At 36.0% G+C, this 14006-nt stretch overlaps 1 protein-coding gene across 1 annotated transcript in view; it reads right to left on the bottom strand.

Annotated features, from left to right (window-relative positions):
* ADAMTS19 (ADAM metallopeptidase with thrombospondin type 1 motif 19) overlaps nt 1-14006 on the bottom strand; it is a 139325-nt gene that overhangs the window by 55809 nt on the left and 69510 nt on the right. The window contains exon 8 of the mRNA XM_026046586.1: nt 11506-11611. Coding sequence (XP_025902371.1) covers nt 11506-11611 — 106 coding nt within the window. The remainder of the gene's footprint in view (nt 1-11505; nt 11612-14006) is intronic.

Genomic DNA, 14006 nt, shown 5'->3' with positions numbered 1-14006 from the left:
GTACTATTTCCACACAACTCGTTCCCAAGTATATTTCTGTCTGCATATTAAGTGTAAAATAGACAAATACACAAACACAAATACAAAACACAATAATAAAATACAAGGATTGAAAAGTAGTATTAAAGCTTTCAACTATCAGAATAAACAGTTCAAGAGAAGTTCAAGCGTTCACTATGATTAAATCATCTAATTAATTTACAAGAGAATATGTGAGAATCTTGCAAAACAGCAACAGATCTTGCTTTGCAAAACTCCCCAAAATCTTCTGCATAATGTAGATCTCTTCTATAGTATAGAAATGACTGCATGCTTTTATTTTGCCTAATATCAACTAAAGAAAAACACATAAAAGCAGAAATGCAATATTCTTGACTTTCTATTTCTTTCACTGTGCCACAGTATACAGCAGATAAGCTGAAGAGTCTACCTTTCTATCCAGCAAGAGATTAATAATTCTCTTCATTACTATCAGAGATATTAAAATGTCCTGTGCTCCTACGGCAGTATAGACAACTACATTCTTTCACAAAATAAAGAAAAAAAAGGGCATTTCAGAAACTATGTGTGCTTGTGTATGGTGCTTTTCTGTGTATCTATCACTCCTCTTCCTTCAAGATGTTATTCAGGGTTTCCTCTTTCCCACTTGTGGGATCACCCAGCCTCATGCAAGAATGAGGCAACTACATATATATATGTGGGAGGAAGACAAGGGATTTTGGTGTAAAAGAATAAAGTTTTAAATAGTATAAAAATATAATTATCGAAGAAGACAATACTTCAACAAATAAATGGATCATATCTAGATGGAAATCAATCAAATGCTGCTTTAATGTAGAAGCATTATTATTTTCACAGACATATAAAAATGCTCCATGAATTGTGGCTAAAGCATATAGGCACCACAAATAATTGGGAAGTAAGAAGCATCATATGGAAAAATTTCCTAAATGAAATATTAGCAATAATTCAACTCACACATTGCAACCAAACTACATTTTAATAATCTCAGTTTAAAGGTATTTTGACAAAGAGCCTCGGTCAAGTAAACTACATTAACATTATACATGGTTGTCAAGTCAACTGAAAAAATATTTTTATTTTATAAAAGCTCTCAAACTTGTTTTAAAACTACTGCCAGTTCTTTTTTTTTTTTTTTTTTTTTTCTTTCTCTTCATTGTGATATCATGCTGGAAGTTGGAACAATCTATACTGGATTTTGATGATCCCTGTTGATATGCACTAGGAGCATAAAAACAAAAACCCCTTGAAGTTAGAACCCATCATTAACAATCCAGACTCCTGGAAGTAAGAGCAATATTGTTTCATTTTTCAGTGAAAAAAAGGTAATTTCTTTACATTTTTCTATCACTGCAAGTATGAAAAGGTACATATGTACAGCTGGATGCAACATAGGTGACAGCATCTGAAAGAACAGTTAATATTCTTGCAGGCACAAAATGTATTCCTTTGCAGGCACAAAATTTTTCCTGTCTCAATTCACATACTGAAAACATACCAGGTATCACACTTTTATTTCACTTGTTTATAGAGGAGTATTAAGAAATAAAAATTTCTTTTATGTCCCAACAAGTAGCACTTTATCACTATCCTATATTTAAATTACATATTTACATATATATTTATATATTTATATAAGATAAATGATCTTCTGAGAAGAATTAGATGTGCATTTTATAATTTTACATTTCTTCACACTACAAGATTAAAAAAATTCTCAAACATATACTAAATCTATGGTATCAAATTTGGTCAGTAATGTCGCACTATTTGTTTGAAAAGCTTTTATTTTTTATTTTTCATTATTTAAGTTTATGAACAGCCGATGATGACCTGATTATTCAAAAGAGAGCACCTAAGGTAACTCGACACCCACAAATCCATGGGCCCTGATGGGATGCACCCCAGAGTGTTGCAGGAACTGGCAGATGTCCTAGCCAAGCCGCTTGCCATCAGCTTTGGAAGGTCCTGGAGAACCAGGGAGGTGCCGGAGGACTGGAAGAAAGCCAACGTCACTCCGGTCTTCAAAAAAGGCAAGAAGGAGGACCCGAGTAACTACAGGCCAGTGAGCCTCACCTCCATCCCCAGAAAAGTGATGGAGCAGCTCATCCTGTCTGCTCTCTCCAGACACATGGAGGAGAAGAAGGTGCTCAGGAGTAGCCAGCATGGATTCACCAAGGGGAAATCCTGCTTGACTAACCTGATCACCTTCTACGAAGGAATATCTAGCTGGATAGATGAGGGCAGAGCGGTGGATGTCATCTATCTGGATTTGAGCAAGGCTTTTGACACTGTCCCTCACAGCATCCTCCTGGGCAAGCTCCAAAGGTGTGGGATAGATGAGTGGACGGGGATGTGGATTAGGAATTGGCTCGATGGCAGGGTGCAGAGAGTGGTTGTCAATGGTGCGGAGTCCAGSTGGAGGCCTGTACTTAGTGGTGTCCCCCAGGGGTCAGTTCTCGGTCCGGTCCTGTTCAACTTATTCATTAACGACCTGGATGAAGGGCTGGAGTGCTCCCTCAGCAAGTTTGTTGATGATACTAAACTGGGAGGAGTAGCTGACAGCCCTGAGGGCTGTGCTGCCATCCAGAGGGACCTGGACAGACTGGAGGACTGGGCGGMGAGAAACCTCATGAGGTTCAACAGGGGCAAGTGCAGGGTCCTGCACTTGGGGAGGAATAACCCTGGACACCAGTACAGATTAGGCGTGGACCTGCTGGAGAGCAGCCCCACAGAGAGGGACCTGGGTGTCATGGTGGATGACAAGTTGACCATGAGGCAGCAGTGTGCCCTGGTGGCCAAGAAGGCCAACGGGATCCTGGGGTGCATTAAGAAAAGCGTCTCCAGCAGGTCGAGGGAAGTGATCATCCCCCTCTACTCAGCCCTGGTGAGGCCACATCTGAAGCACTGTGTCCAGTTCTGGGCTCCCCAGTACAAGAGGGATGTGGAGCTGCTGGAGAGAGTCCAGCGCAGGGCTACCAGGATGATCAGAGGCCTGGAACATCTGCCCTGTGAGCAAAGGCTGAGAGAGCTGGGTCTGTTCAGCCTGGAGAAGAGGAGGCTGAGGGGGGACCTGATCAGTGTCTATAAATACCTCAAGGGAGGGAGCGGGGAGGAGGGGGCGGCCTCTTTTCAGTGGTGGACAGAGATAGGACTAGAGGAAATGGCTTCAAACTGAAGCATCGGAAGTTCCACAGGAACTTAAGGAASCATTTCTTCACTGTGAGGGTGACAAAGCACTGGAACAGGCTGCCCAGAGAGGTTGTGGAGTCTCCTTCTTTGGAGATCTTTAAAACCCGCTTGGATGCAGCCCTGTGCCACGTGCTCTAGGTGACCCTGCGTGWGCAGGGGGGTTGGACTYGATGACCYCTGAGGTCCCTTCCAACCTTGGGCATTCTATGATTCTATTCTATGATTATCACCATCACAGTTTACTTAAATATATGATACTGTGAATGAGCAATAATGATGCTATTAAACAACAAACAGGTAATGAAGGCACAAAGAGTAACCATTATACAAAAATGTGAGTCAGGAGATCGTAGTTGGGAGAGTTCAAATAGCTGTGAAGAATTGCATAAGGTATATCTATTAATAAGAAAAGTTTTTAAATTAAAAAGCTAATACAGAATAGATGTTGTTGTTCAGTTTTATAAGGTCATCATCATCAAGAGAGATTAGGAAAGAGGGAGAGTAGGAAGAGATGGATTAGTAAAAGCAGGTACCCAAGGAATCAGGATAGTTTTTTGAATATTCAGTAATTCTAAATACATTCCCAGGCCCTAAAAGATGGAAGTTCAGCCAAAGAAATATAAGTAGCAGAGGGTGATGAGTGTAAACTGCAGATCCACAATAGCAGTATTTAATCTCATGACCATATAAGAATGAGTGATAAATTACCTTTGCCCAGGAGAGTTTATCTGACATATAATAGCTGAGTAATTCTATAACTTACTCCCTTACTGACTCTGTAATTACTTTCAACATTTTTTTTTTAATCTGAGGTTTTGTGTACAGCCGGGATGTATTTGGTAAGTGAAAATAACACCACTCATTCAGCTACTACAAACAGGGAGCACATGACTGCTTTCTCAGTACTTGTATTCCATACTTGCTAAAGATAAATCCTAAAGTACTGTTACATTATTATTCCTATACAGAAGATAATCACAGAATCACAGACAATCGCAGAATGGTTAAGGCTGGAAGGGACCTCTAGAGATCATCTAGTCCAACGCCCCCTGCTCAAGCAGGCTCATCTACAGCACTAGCCCAATGCTACCATAATGCTGCCCTACCCTAACCCTACCCTAACCTACCTGCTCATGTCCCTACCTCCACCCTTCTCTTTGCCCCACATGCTACTTTCCACCCTCCCCTCTTCTCTACCTTCTACCTCCACCCTCCCCTTTACTCTACACCCCCCAACACTACCTCACTACACTACCTCAACCCTCCCCTCCACACTACCCACCTCCTGTCTCCCACCCTCCACTCTTCCTTACACTACCTCTCCCTTCCCCGCTTGCCCTTACCTGCCACCTTTTACTCTACCTACCCTCCCGAGCACCATCCCCTCTACCTTACCCTGCYTTGCCCTCCCCTCCACCCAACCATCAACTCAACCTTGCCCTCTGCTCTGTGTTCTATACCAACCTACTAGGCCACACTGGCTTCCCCATTGGCCTCCTCTGCTAGCCATCCAGCTCAGCTCTACCCTCTAGACTAGTCTTTATAACCACCCCTGCACTTCATTCCCATAACAATCTCTCCACCATGCAATTCTGTTGACAATACCTCACAGCCTAGGAGCATGCTTATGTATGCTATTTTATTTAACTAATTCAAAGTTAGTTTGCCTTACTATAGGATTTTTTTTTAAATTGCCGCTAGTGAGCTACTGTTTCTTATGTGAATTTTTAAGTGCTTTAAAATATATAAGGAGGACTTCATAGTCCTCCCTAGGATAAGATACATGATTCTACTTATAAATAAGTGATTTATCCTGAAGTGTACTGAAAGGCAAGTAGCCTAGCTACAGAAAAGCTGTGATGGCAAAATGCAGCAGGCCATTTCTTCCTTTAGAGAGAGAATCTGCAGCTGGACAAGGAAAACTCAATTCTCTTACTAATTATCTGATGATTAAAAAAAAAAAAAAAAAAAAAAGAAACCAAAGAAATATATTTACCAGATCATTGTTAGTCCTTGCTGGGACTTTTAAGATATTGACAATTTTAGGCCATATTTTCAGTCTTAAAACCAGTGATTAAGAAATATGTATGCTAATAGAGAGAATAGTACTCTGTACTACATGCTGCTGTCCAACTGAGTTGGTAACTTTTGCTAACAGGTGCTTTCCTCCCTCTCACTCCAACCTTTTCATCATCAGGTTCAGCAAGCAGGATCTAGGCATATCATGGTGTCACGGCCTGTGACTTGAGTATATATGTAAAGCTTTGATGTGACAATTGTAACATTGTAACATGGAATTACACATGGTTCTTCTGTGGGTTTCTTTTAAAAGTAAGAGTACGATATAAGAAATTCGGTTTGGTGGTACTGAAGAATGGCATGAAAAAATCATCTAACAGGAGAGTAAAATAAAAAAAAAATAGCAATATGGGGAAAATGAAGGATCTTGCATTTAGGACATGAGATGACAATAACAGACACTTCCCCTGCACCTTCCTTCAGTCTCCTCATAGCCCATGGGACCAAAGATTAGGGCAAAAATAAGCAAGTGGAAAATTATCTAGGGACAGGTTACCAGCTGAAGCAGTAGCTTCTTTCCTCCACAGCAGACATTGCCATGGGAATGTCCAGCATTTTCAAACCACAAGATAACTTGAGTCAGGACGCTGGGAAATAAAATTCCAAARTTAATGTTACCAGTATTATTAAATGAAGACTTTATTTAATTATCAGTAAATGATGTAACTATGTTGAGAGATCAGGTAAGCTACCTGTACTTTGCAAATGTATTTTAAATCAGTAATTTGCCAAGAAATCAAAGCTGGCTTAACATACATTTCTCTTAGAGAAAGCATCTTTTAGGAGAAATGCTATCAAAGACACAGCATATAAACAATACATATATTTGGAAAATTTTTACTATTTACTTCTTAAAATGTTACTGACTCATGTGTTATGCTTATTACTATACAGAACTTAACAGCAGGTACTTTCCTTCATTATGGATATTCTAAATCTTATTTAGTCTTTCTCCTTCCTATTAGGATACAACTTATAAAAACAGTAAGAAAAAAAAATAGAGAAATAAAGAAAAAAGTGTGAGAGAAAGAAATACATAAAKAATGGTCTCAGTTATACATTACAGAAAGAGGAGATGGGAAAATGTAAAATAGAAACAGGAAGTTCCTGACTTTAATGCCAAAATAAAGAAAAATCCTTTTAGCTGATCATAAATTAACTTCCCTTAAGCCCCCTAGACAAATAAATTCAGAAATCATATGGGCTCTTAATTTTCTAATTAAAATGAAATAATTTATGCATGTCCGCTGTTAAATGTTATTAAAAAAGCTCAGAAAAAAATCAGAAGCTTAAAATTCATCCTATTTCAGAGGAGTAGATCTGACATTGAAAAAAAACAGACAGTAAACATTCAAAATATTAATAAAACATAACAATGTTTATACCGGTCATTTTCTATTTTTTAATCTACCATTTATTCAAATCAAATGCATGAATACAGAAATGCACGTCTGACTGATGAAGGTCACTGAACGTGATAAAACATTTGTAACCAAGCAACCTCAGATGACAGCCACCTACTGCTTTAATTTATTTGTCTCTCTGTTTTGATATTTATGAAAGTGATCACAAAAAAAAGTAACTTCCTATACCCACATTTAAAACTCTTCTCATGTTCTACTATATTTCATATAGTTGTTTAAAAAACTTTAAAATAGGTTAGTCGTTTGTGAGTTATCAAGTACGTGTTTGAAAAAAAACTTCACATTTCCTGTCTGAAAATACAAACCACTTGTTAGATTATATTGCACATTCCACATAAAAAGTCCCAGAAACAAAATATTGCTATGTATATAAATGATCCCAAGAAATACTTCCAATATGTCTTTCAATCATGTAGAACAACAGGGTACCCTCAGAGCACACAGTGATTATTTTACTTTGAGATACTGAATTTCCTGCACATCCTTTCTTGATATTTAAGAAACAGGTACATTCCCAAACACAGTGATTATATAAGTAAAATTAAAACATACAAATTATTGGGCAACTGAAATGGTATCATTCCTTCTCTTGTCCTCTCAGTTCTCCATATGGGAATTATGTCTTTTAATTCATTATCATCTGCCTTTTAATCCATTATTGTTTAGCTTTATTCTGTTATATAACATCACTATATCATTTCCTAATTGCTCATTAGATTTATTGTGGTAAGTAGGATTCAAATCCATTAATGCATTACAGATTTTTATTTCTGATCTGAGATGGCTCTTATTATTCCAACTTGAAATGGCTCTTGTTATTCCAACATGGAGCTCAAAAATCAGTTATTGACCTACAACATTATCTGTCAGTGTGATTGAAAGAGATTCTTCTTTCACAGAGATAGAACTAAAACAAAGTCATGGCATTATTACCACATAAAGATTAGACTACCATTTTATTTCATTCAAAATACTCATGTTTTAATTCTTTTTCAGTCAACATGGATTTAGCTCAATATTGTACTTAGTCATTTCACTAAATACTTCTGCCTTTTCTCTTAAAGCTCACTTGGTACAGTTACATATGTTTATACATTTTCTCCCTACAAATCAAATGACTGATTCCTTTTTATTTTTCTTTTCAGTTTTAAAAAATTATTTAAAACCAATGCAGTATGAACAGAGTTATCCACATATAAATCTGGGCTAACAACACTATGAATCAGAATTATATTTTCCTTAATTGTTCTGTTATTGACTCACAGGAGAAACTGATAAAACCACAGCAAAACACATAATAAATATCCATGTATTAGAAACATTTAATATAATTGCTTAACTCTGTTAGTCACCAGGAAAACCTAATGAAAAATGTTCTAAAATACTTTCTGTCTGAAAGTAGCAAACTATTAAATTGCACTTTAGGTGTGAACTTTGTATGCATTTACAAAAGTGCAGCTATATATCTAAGAGGGTATCTAAAAAATCAGAGTTTAACTACTAGCTAACAACCTGCCTAGTGTGTCCCAGTGGAGGTCAAAAATCAGTAGGAATTTAGAATGACTCTGCAGACAATATTATACTATAAGGTATACCTACATGTTATTTCTTAAACTGTTCTATGCATCTATGTTTTAATATATAAATATACATTGTGCATCAAGAGTAAAGAAGATTGAGGGGTAGAGGGAAAGCACCAAAAGTCACAGTCAATAAAATCACACACCTGCGGAATGGGTCTAAGTATATGAGATAATGAGATTTCATCAGAAACCAATGAATTTCAAATATGCAGAGGACAGTAGAAAGTGTGGTGTGTTAAAACTAACCCTCCAAAAATGAACTATTATATTTTTTTAATGGTACTCCAGTAGTTCTCAAATAATGACAAATTTTTGTGAATGTATTCTTTATATCCATATTTACTTATGTTCTTAGGTTGACCAATGAAAAAATGCAACTTTTTTTGCATGTATTTTAAAACTTTCGAAATAATAGTTTACAGGCAGTTACATTTTAGAGGCAGTAAATTACAGGTAGTATATTTTACAGTAATTTACAGGCAGTTACATTTGTTCAGAAAAAAAAATCGGGGGTCTTTGCCTCATATTTTTGTTTTATTTGAGAACTAATTTCTGCTTATTCTCTGTTGTTTGACAGGTCTCTCTYCACAACATTAAGAGAAGTGAGTTTGGTTAATGATATTAGATGAAAAAGGAATGGTCAAGTCACTTTATGATATGGAAATAGTTTGTGATAATGTTCTGATACATATTGAAATGTACATGTTGAAAGACTGAAAGATTTGCAGCAGGTCTAGATGGTGATTATTTAAATTCCTCTTCTCTTAACATTTTTAAGAATGGGCAAGACAGAATACTCTAGCTGCAATTAGTTCTCCTCTGGGCAAAAAATATTTGGATCCTTTTTGAATGGGACCACCATACAAATGCTTCATTTTATTGTTGTTGTTTTTTCTGTCCAATCCCAAATTGGGCAAAAAATATTTGGATCCTTTTTGAATGGGACCGCCATACAAATACTTCATTTTGTTGGTGTTGTTCTCTCTGTCCAATCCCAAAGAGTCAAATACATCTAGCATGTTTTTTTCTGTAGTCAGCAGAACTGGATCAGCAGATGGAGAAGGTCATACAGAAGAAACAACTCCCTGAAATATCAGTTCCTTTTTGGAGTATTTTAGATCACAAAAGTTATAGACTCTTGACTGTATAATGAAACTGAGATCAAGCTGAATGTGAGTGTTTTGCAATGCAGGATGCCTCCCTGATCTAATTTCATGTTTTTGTAATATCTGTTTATACATACCTCGATATCAGCTCTTTCATTGTCATTATAATCCTTCCAAGTTGTATCTACACAGCTTGTTTCTAGCCTTCACAAGGTTGAACTTCTTGGTTCAAACAGCATCCTGTCCTTTACTACCAAACAAGACTTGGCTTGTTCTTCGTTTCCAATGTTTCAAAAATATCTATTAGAGTTCTAACACAGAGGAACACAACGTTTTCTCTGAGGGCATACACATGTTATTACAGACAACTGGGTTCCGATGGTAATAGTGTATTCCCAGATTCTTTGAATATGCATTCACAAAACGTGAGTACCAAAAAACAGGGCTGAAAGTGCTGGAAATCACAACTCTCTTCATAAGATCAATATCCTGCATTATCAAGTTGCTTCATGCACCTGCACCTCACATAACCTTGCAAGATCTTTAAAACTCCTTCCTGTTTTGCAAAAACAAGATCCTGTATATCCGTATAAGGTGTTACATTTTTTGTTCATCGAGATGCCTCTTCTTCCTAAGTGCAGTAATTGCACTGCCAAGTTTTATATACTCTAAAAAGAATTTTATTGTGCAGGGCAAAAAGAATTGCTTTTATTATTCTGATTTTATCATGCTGGTTTCAAATAATTTACTAATTTACTCCATCAATTATTTTATCTACAGATCATATTCACTTACTGTTTCTTTCCCCTTGTCCTTGGTTTACTGTCAAAAGAGCAAGTGTGTAGGAAATGAGTCTTCCTCCACCCCTCCCTTCTAAAGTTGGCAAAAACTACACAGAAAAAAAAGAAGGTGACAGTGTATGGCTACAGGACACCAACAAATCCTCCTTTTGAAAAAAAAAAAAAACCCTTCCTTTTTCATAACTAACACTCAATCAGGCTGGTTTCTACTAGCCTAAAGTTGCTTTATACCCTAACGAAAAACCAAAAAAAAAAAAAAAACCCTATTAACTTCCTCCCTTTCCTCTAGGTAATATAACTGCACTGTAATTGCTTATTTTGCTTCCATGATATATTTTAAACAGAAATATTTAAAGTTCTTTTTTTTGTTGTAATCAATATTTTGTTTCAATATTAGACCTCCATTCTCAGGGACCTTTGACCCAAATTTAAACAATATCACTTTTAACTGAGAGTGTTTGTCTGAACACACACAGCATCCAACTTTCAGAGGGTCTGAACTTCAAAGGATTTAACAAGTTATTTTTCTCCTTTGTTACTCTCAAGTACTTTTCTAAAAATGGATAACCTTGAACAGTTGCTGCAGGTAAAAAGGCATATTAACTGTCTATCTCCTGATTTTTTACTACAAATTTTCTTGTTTATTTTCTTTAAAAAATACTGAAGAACTGAAAATGATTTTCATAAACTAATATGACTTTTAATGGCCTTTTTTTCCATTTCCTTTTTTCATTTTTGCTCTAAAGAGRTTCATGTAATGTGTAAAATCAACAGATCATGAGGGATATGTTTCTTCACCTTCATTTTGTCTTCCTTTTCTACCAAGTCAGGGGGGAAATCAAAAATTAATATTGCAATAACCAGTCATCATTATACGTTTTAACGTGAGCTATCTTGAGAATGCCAAATTCACATAAGGGTTCTTCCAACTCATAACCTCATTAAAATGTTTGTTGGCAACAATATTCAGAGCTGGATCTGATACATAATATCACAATCCCCAAAGAACAAAAAAGTTTTTCCTCTAGACTAAGTTAGTCTTTCCAACTAGCCTTATTATTGTGTAGTTACAAAGATTCCTATATTCCTCAGAGCTGTAAAAATTTTTTTGTCTTACATGCTATGTATCAATACCTGTGACTATTATTAATAATAAAAACAATAAATCCCAAAATTTCTAATCAAAATGAAAAGTCACCTTAAAGGAAGAAAACAAATGCACAATCAACAAAAAAGTAAATCATAGTCGCTAATATTACCCTCTAACAAATATATTAGGATTTGTTATTCGTGTACTTACTTGTGACCCATTTCGTGGGCAATGGTGAAAGCAAGATTGAGACCATTGTCCTCTGCAATAATACATTTTCGTTTTTCGCTGCACATTCCACTCAAATATGCAATACCTAGGAAACATAAACGCCATGATCAATTATTTTTCTTTTTATTACTAGAAGCACAGATGATACAGTGAGGTATCCCTGGCCCCAAATAGACCTAAAACCTTAATGTGCTCAGAACCACCCAACTACGTAAACAGGCACCTGCAATGGTTTACTTGCTCATAAACTACAATATCTTTTTGTTGCATAAAAGTGGATAAAGGTAGAAAAGAAATCACAAGGTGTTATATCATTATCTAATTACAGACTGTATTGTCCAGGAAAAGTACTATTGAAAAGGGTAGCTTAATACTCCATAACAGAAGATAACTATGGATCCCAATGTTATTGTAAATGAAAACAAATCTTTACAATAACAGCACAATACAGAACAGCTGTCTTATCTGAATGACGACTAAAATGTAAAAAAATTTTCCCACACATCATCATTAAGTACAAATATGGTATTCACCATGTTTTATGATTCAAAAAAGGTATATAGTCTAACATCMCAGATCAAGTAAATTCCTCAGTAGACTTCAGTCTGACAAAAACACTTATTATAAATGTTAAAGCATACCTAGTATCTAAATTTTGCAATAAGTAGAATCCTAAAAGGTAGACTATTGTTTTCAAATTCAAGTTTCCAAAAAGCAGAACATCTGCAACTGTCATTTTGAAGAGCTTAATTTGTGTAACAGTAATTTTTTTTATGACTTAAGTACATTTATTGGGGTCCTATGTTATCCCCTCAGTGTTTGAAATTGTAGAATAAGCAATCAAAATACTGTTTCAAATGCTTGGCCTAGGAACATACCCTAGAAGGAAATGTGCCCTCTGGATTAACACGGGAAAGGCACGCTCTGGTTAATACATGTTAGATACAAAGGACGAGTTTGTAATGTTTGACAGTGTTTGAAATTTAGTCATAATCAGCATTCTAAATTACCRCATGATAATATAAAAGTCATTTTTCTTATGATCCAAGTATTTACCATTCTGCAAACACAATGATTTATCTACGACATTTATGTTAGTAGACCCATCACTAGGCTGGCAGGGTCATTCTCAGCAGAGTTCAATATAAGCTTTTGGACATAGAGTTCTTGCATTAAAAAATATGGAGTAAAAGTAAAAGCAATTTGGACTACCAAAAAGAGKAAAGCATGTTCAAACCAAAATAAAAAAATGTAATTCTCAAAATGACGTCTAATGCTAAATGTGTAAGTATAAACACAATTTATATTAGCTATTTAGAAAATGAGAGAAGTAAAAAATGCTCTGAAATGTAATATTACATTTCACGTTTTATGTTTCAATGGTTGAAATAAAAAAGAAAAAATAGAAAAAATAATATTTCAAGAGAATTTTGTGTCTGGTAGATCCACAATTGTGTGCATTTTCTTTCTGGTTTCAGTTTAGTGAGTAAGCTGAAAAAAACCCAAGAGTTGTTCATAATGATGTGGCTCTGAGTAGGAGTAGAATTGATAACAGTATTGAAAAGGAGCATACATTGAGGCTTAGACTTCCAGCAACACCAGTGAATTTGCAAGTGCTGAAAAAAAATAGCAAAAAAAGTATCTCACTGCAGACAAAATGCAGCACCTTATTTTGCAGTGTTGTGGGCATTCCTGTTGCTATAAAGTTTCTTGAAAATTGCTTAAAAGTACCGTCACTAGAGAGAATGGCAATCCTCCCCTGGATAAATCTTAGCTTCATTTAGGTAGAAAGGGAATTTCCAAATCTCCCTCTGTTTACTGAAGCTGAAATAGGCAGAAAACTCAKGCTCTCCAGTCTGCATTAGGAAAAAGAAGACTTCTAGCCTTCCTTAAGCCTCTAAAAGGGCAGGTTCAAGTACAGGAGTACTACCTTTCCGTATCACAGAATGAGTACTATCAGTTTCCTGTGTTCTATTCYGCCTGCACTAAGAGCATAAAATATCCCCAAATTACTAGCTACAGAGSAAGTTTCAATCCTGTTATTCAGAAAAAGCAGTGAGCAGTAGTAAGCATTTTCAATGGCACCCAATATATATGATCAAGAATGCTTTTGTACTTGACATTCTTAGGAATTTTTAGGAATTGATTATGCTTGATCTTTTTGAGTGCACAATATGAAACACAAGACCTGCATTTCATTTAGGCTAAATTAGATTTCTGAATGTGGAAACATCCAAAAACATCAAAGGCAATTAATGCTTTATGACTTTTTGCTTATCAAACAAAGTCAACCTTATACATGAAAGCTACATCAAACAGCAGCTACTGTAGGTAGATCAGCCAACTACTAGCCATAATCTAGTTTCATGTCTTGTCCTTGGTTATTAATTTCATGTGTAGAGAAAAAGAAACTGACTTCAGTAAGCAGCTGCTCTTGCTTAGCTCTCTCAGCACTAGGTAAAAGAAAGATTATATGTGTG

This window comes from Nothoprocta perdicaria, unplaced genomic scaffold, assembly GCF_003342845.1.
Source record: "Nothoprocta perdicaria isolate Ctin4 unplaced genomic scaffold, notPer1 scaffold_45, whole genome shotgun sequence".
NCBI classification, from domain to species: Eukaryota; Metazoa; Chordata; class Aves; order Tinamiformes; family Tinamidae; genus Nothoprocta; species Nothoprocta perdicaria.
The sequence above is the reverse complement of the archived record's forward strand: the minus strand, read 5'-3'. Positions and strand labels throughout refer to the sequence as shown.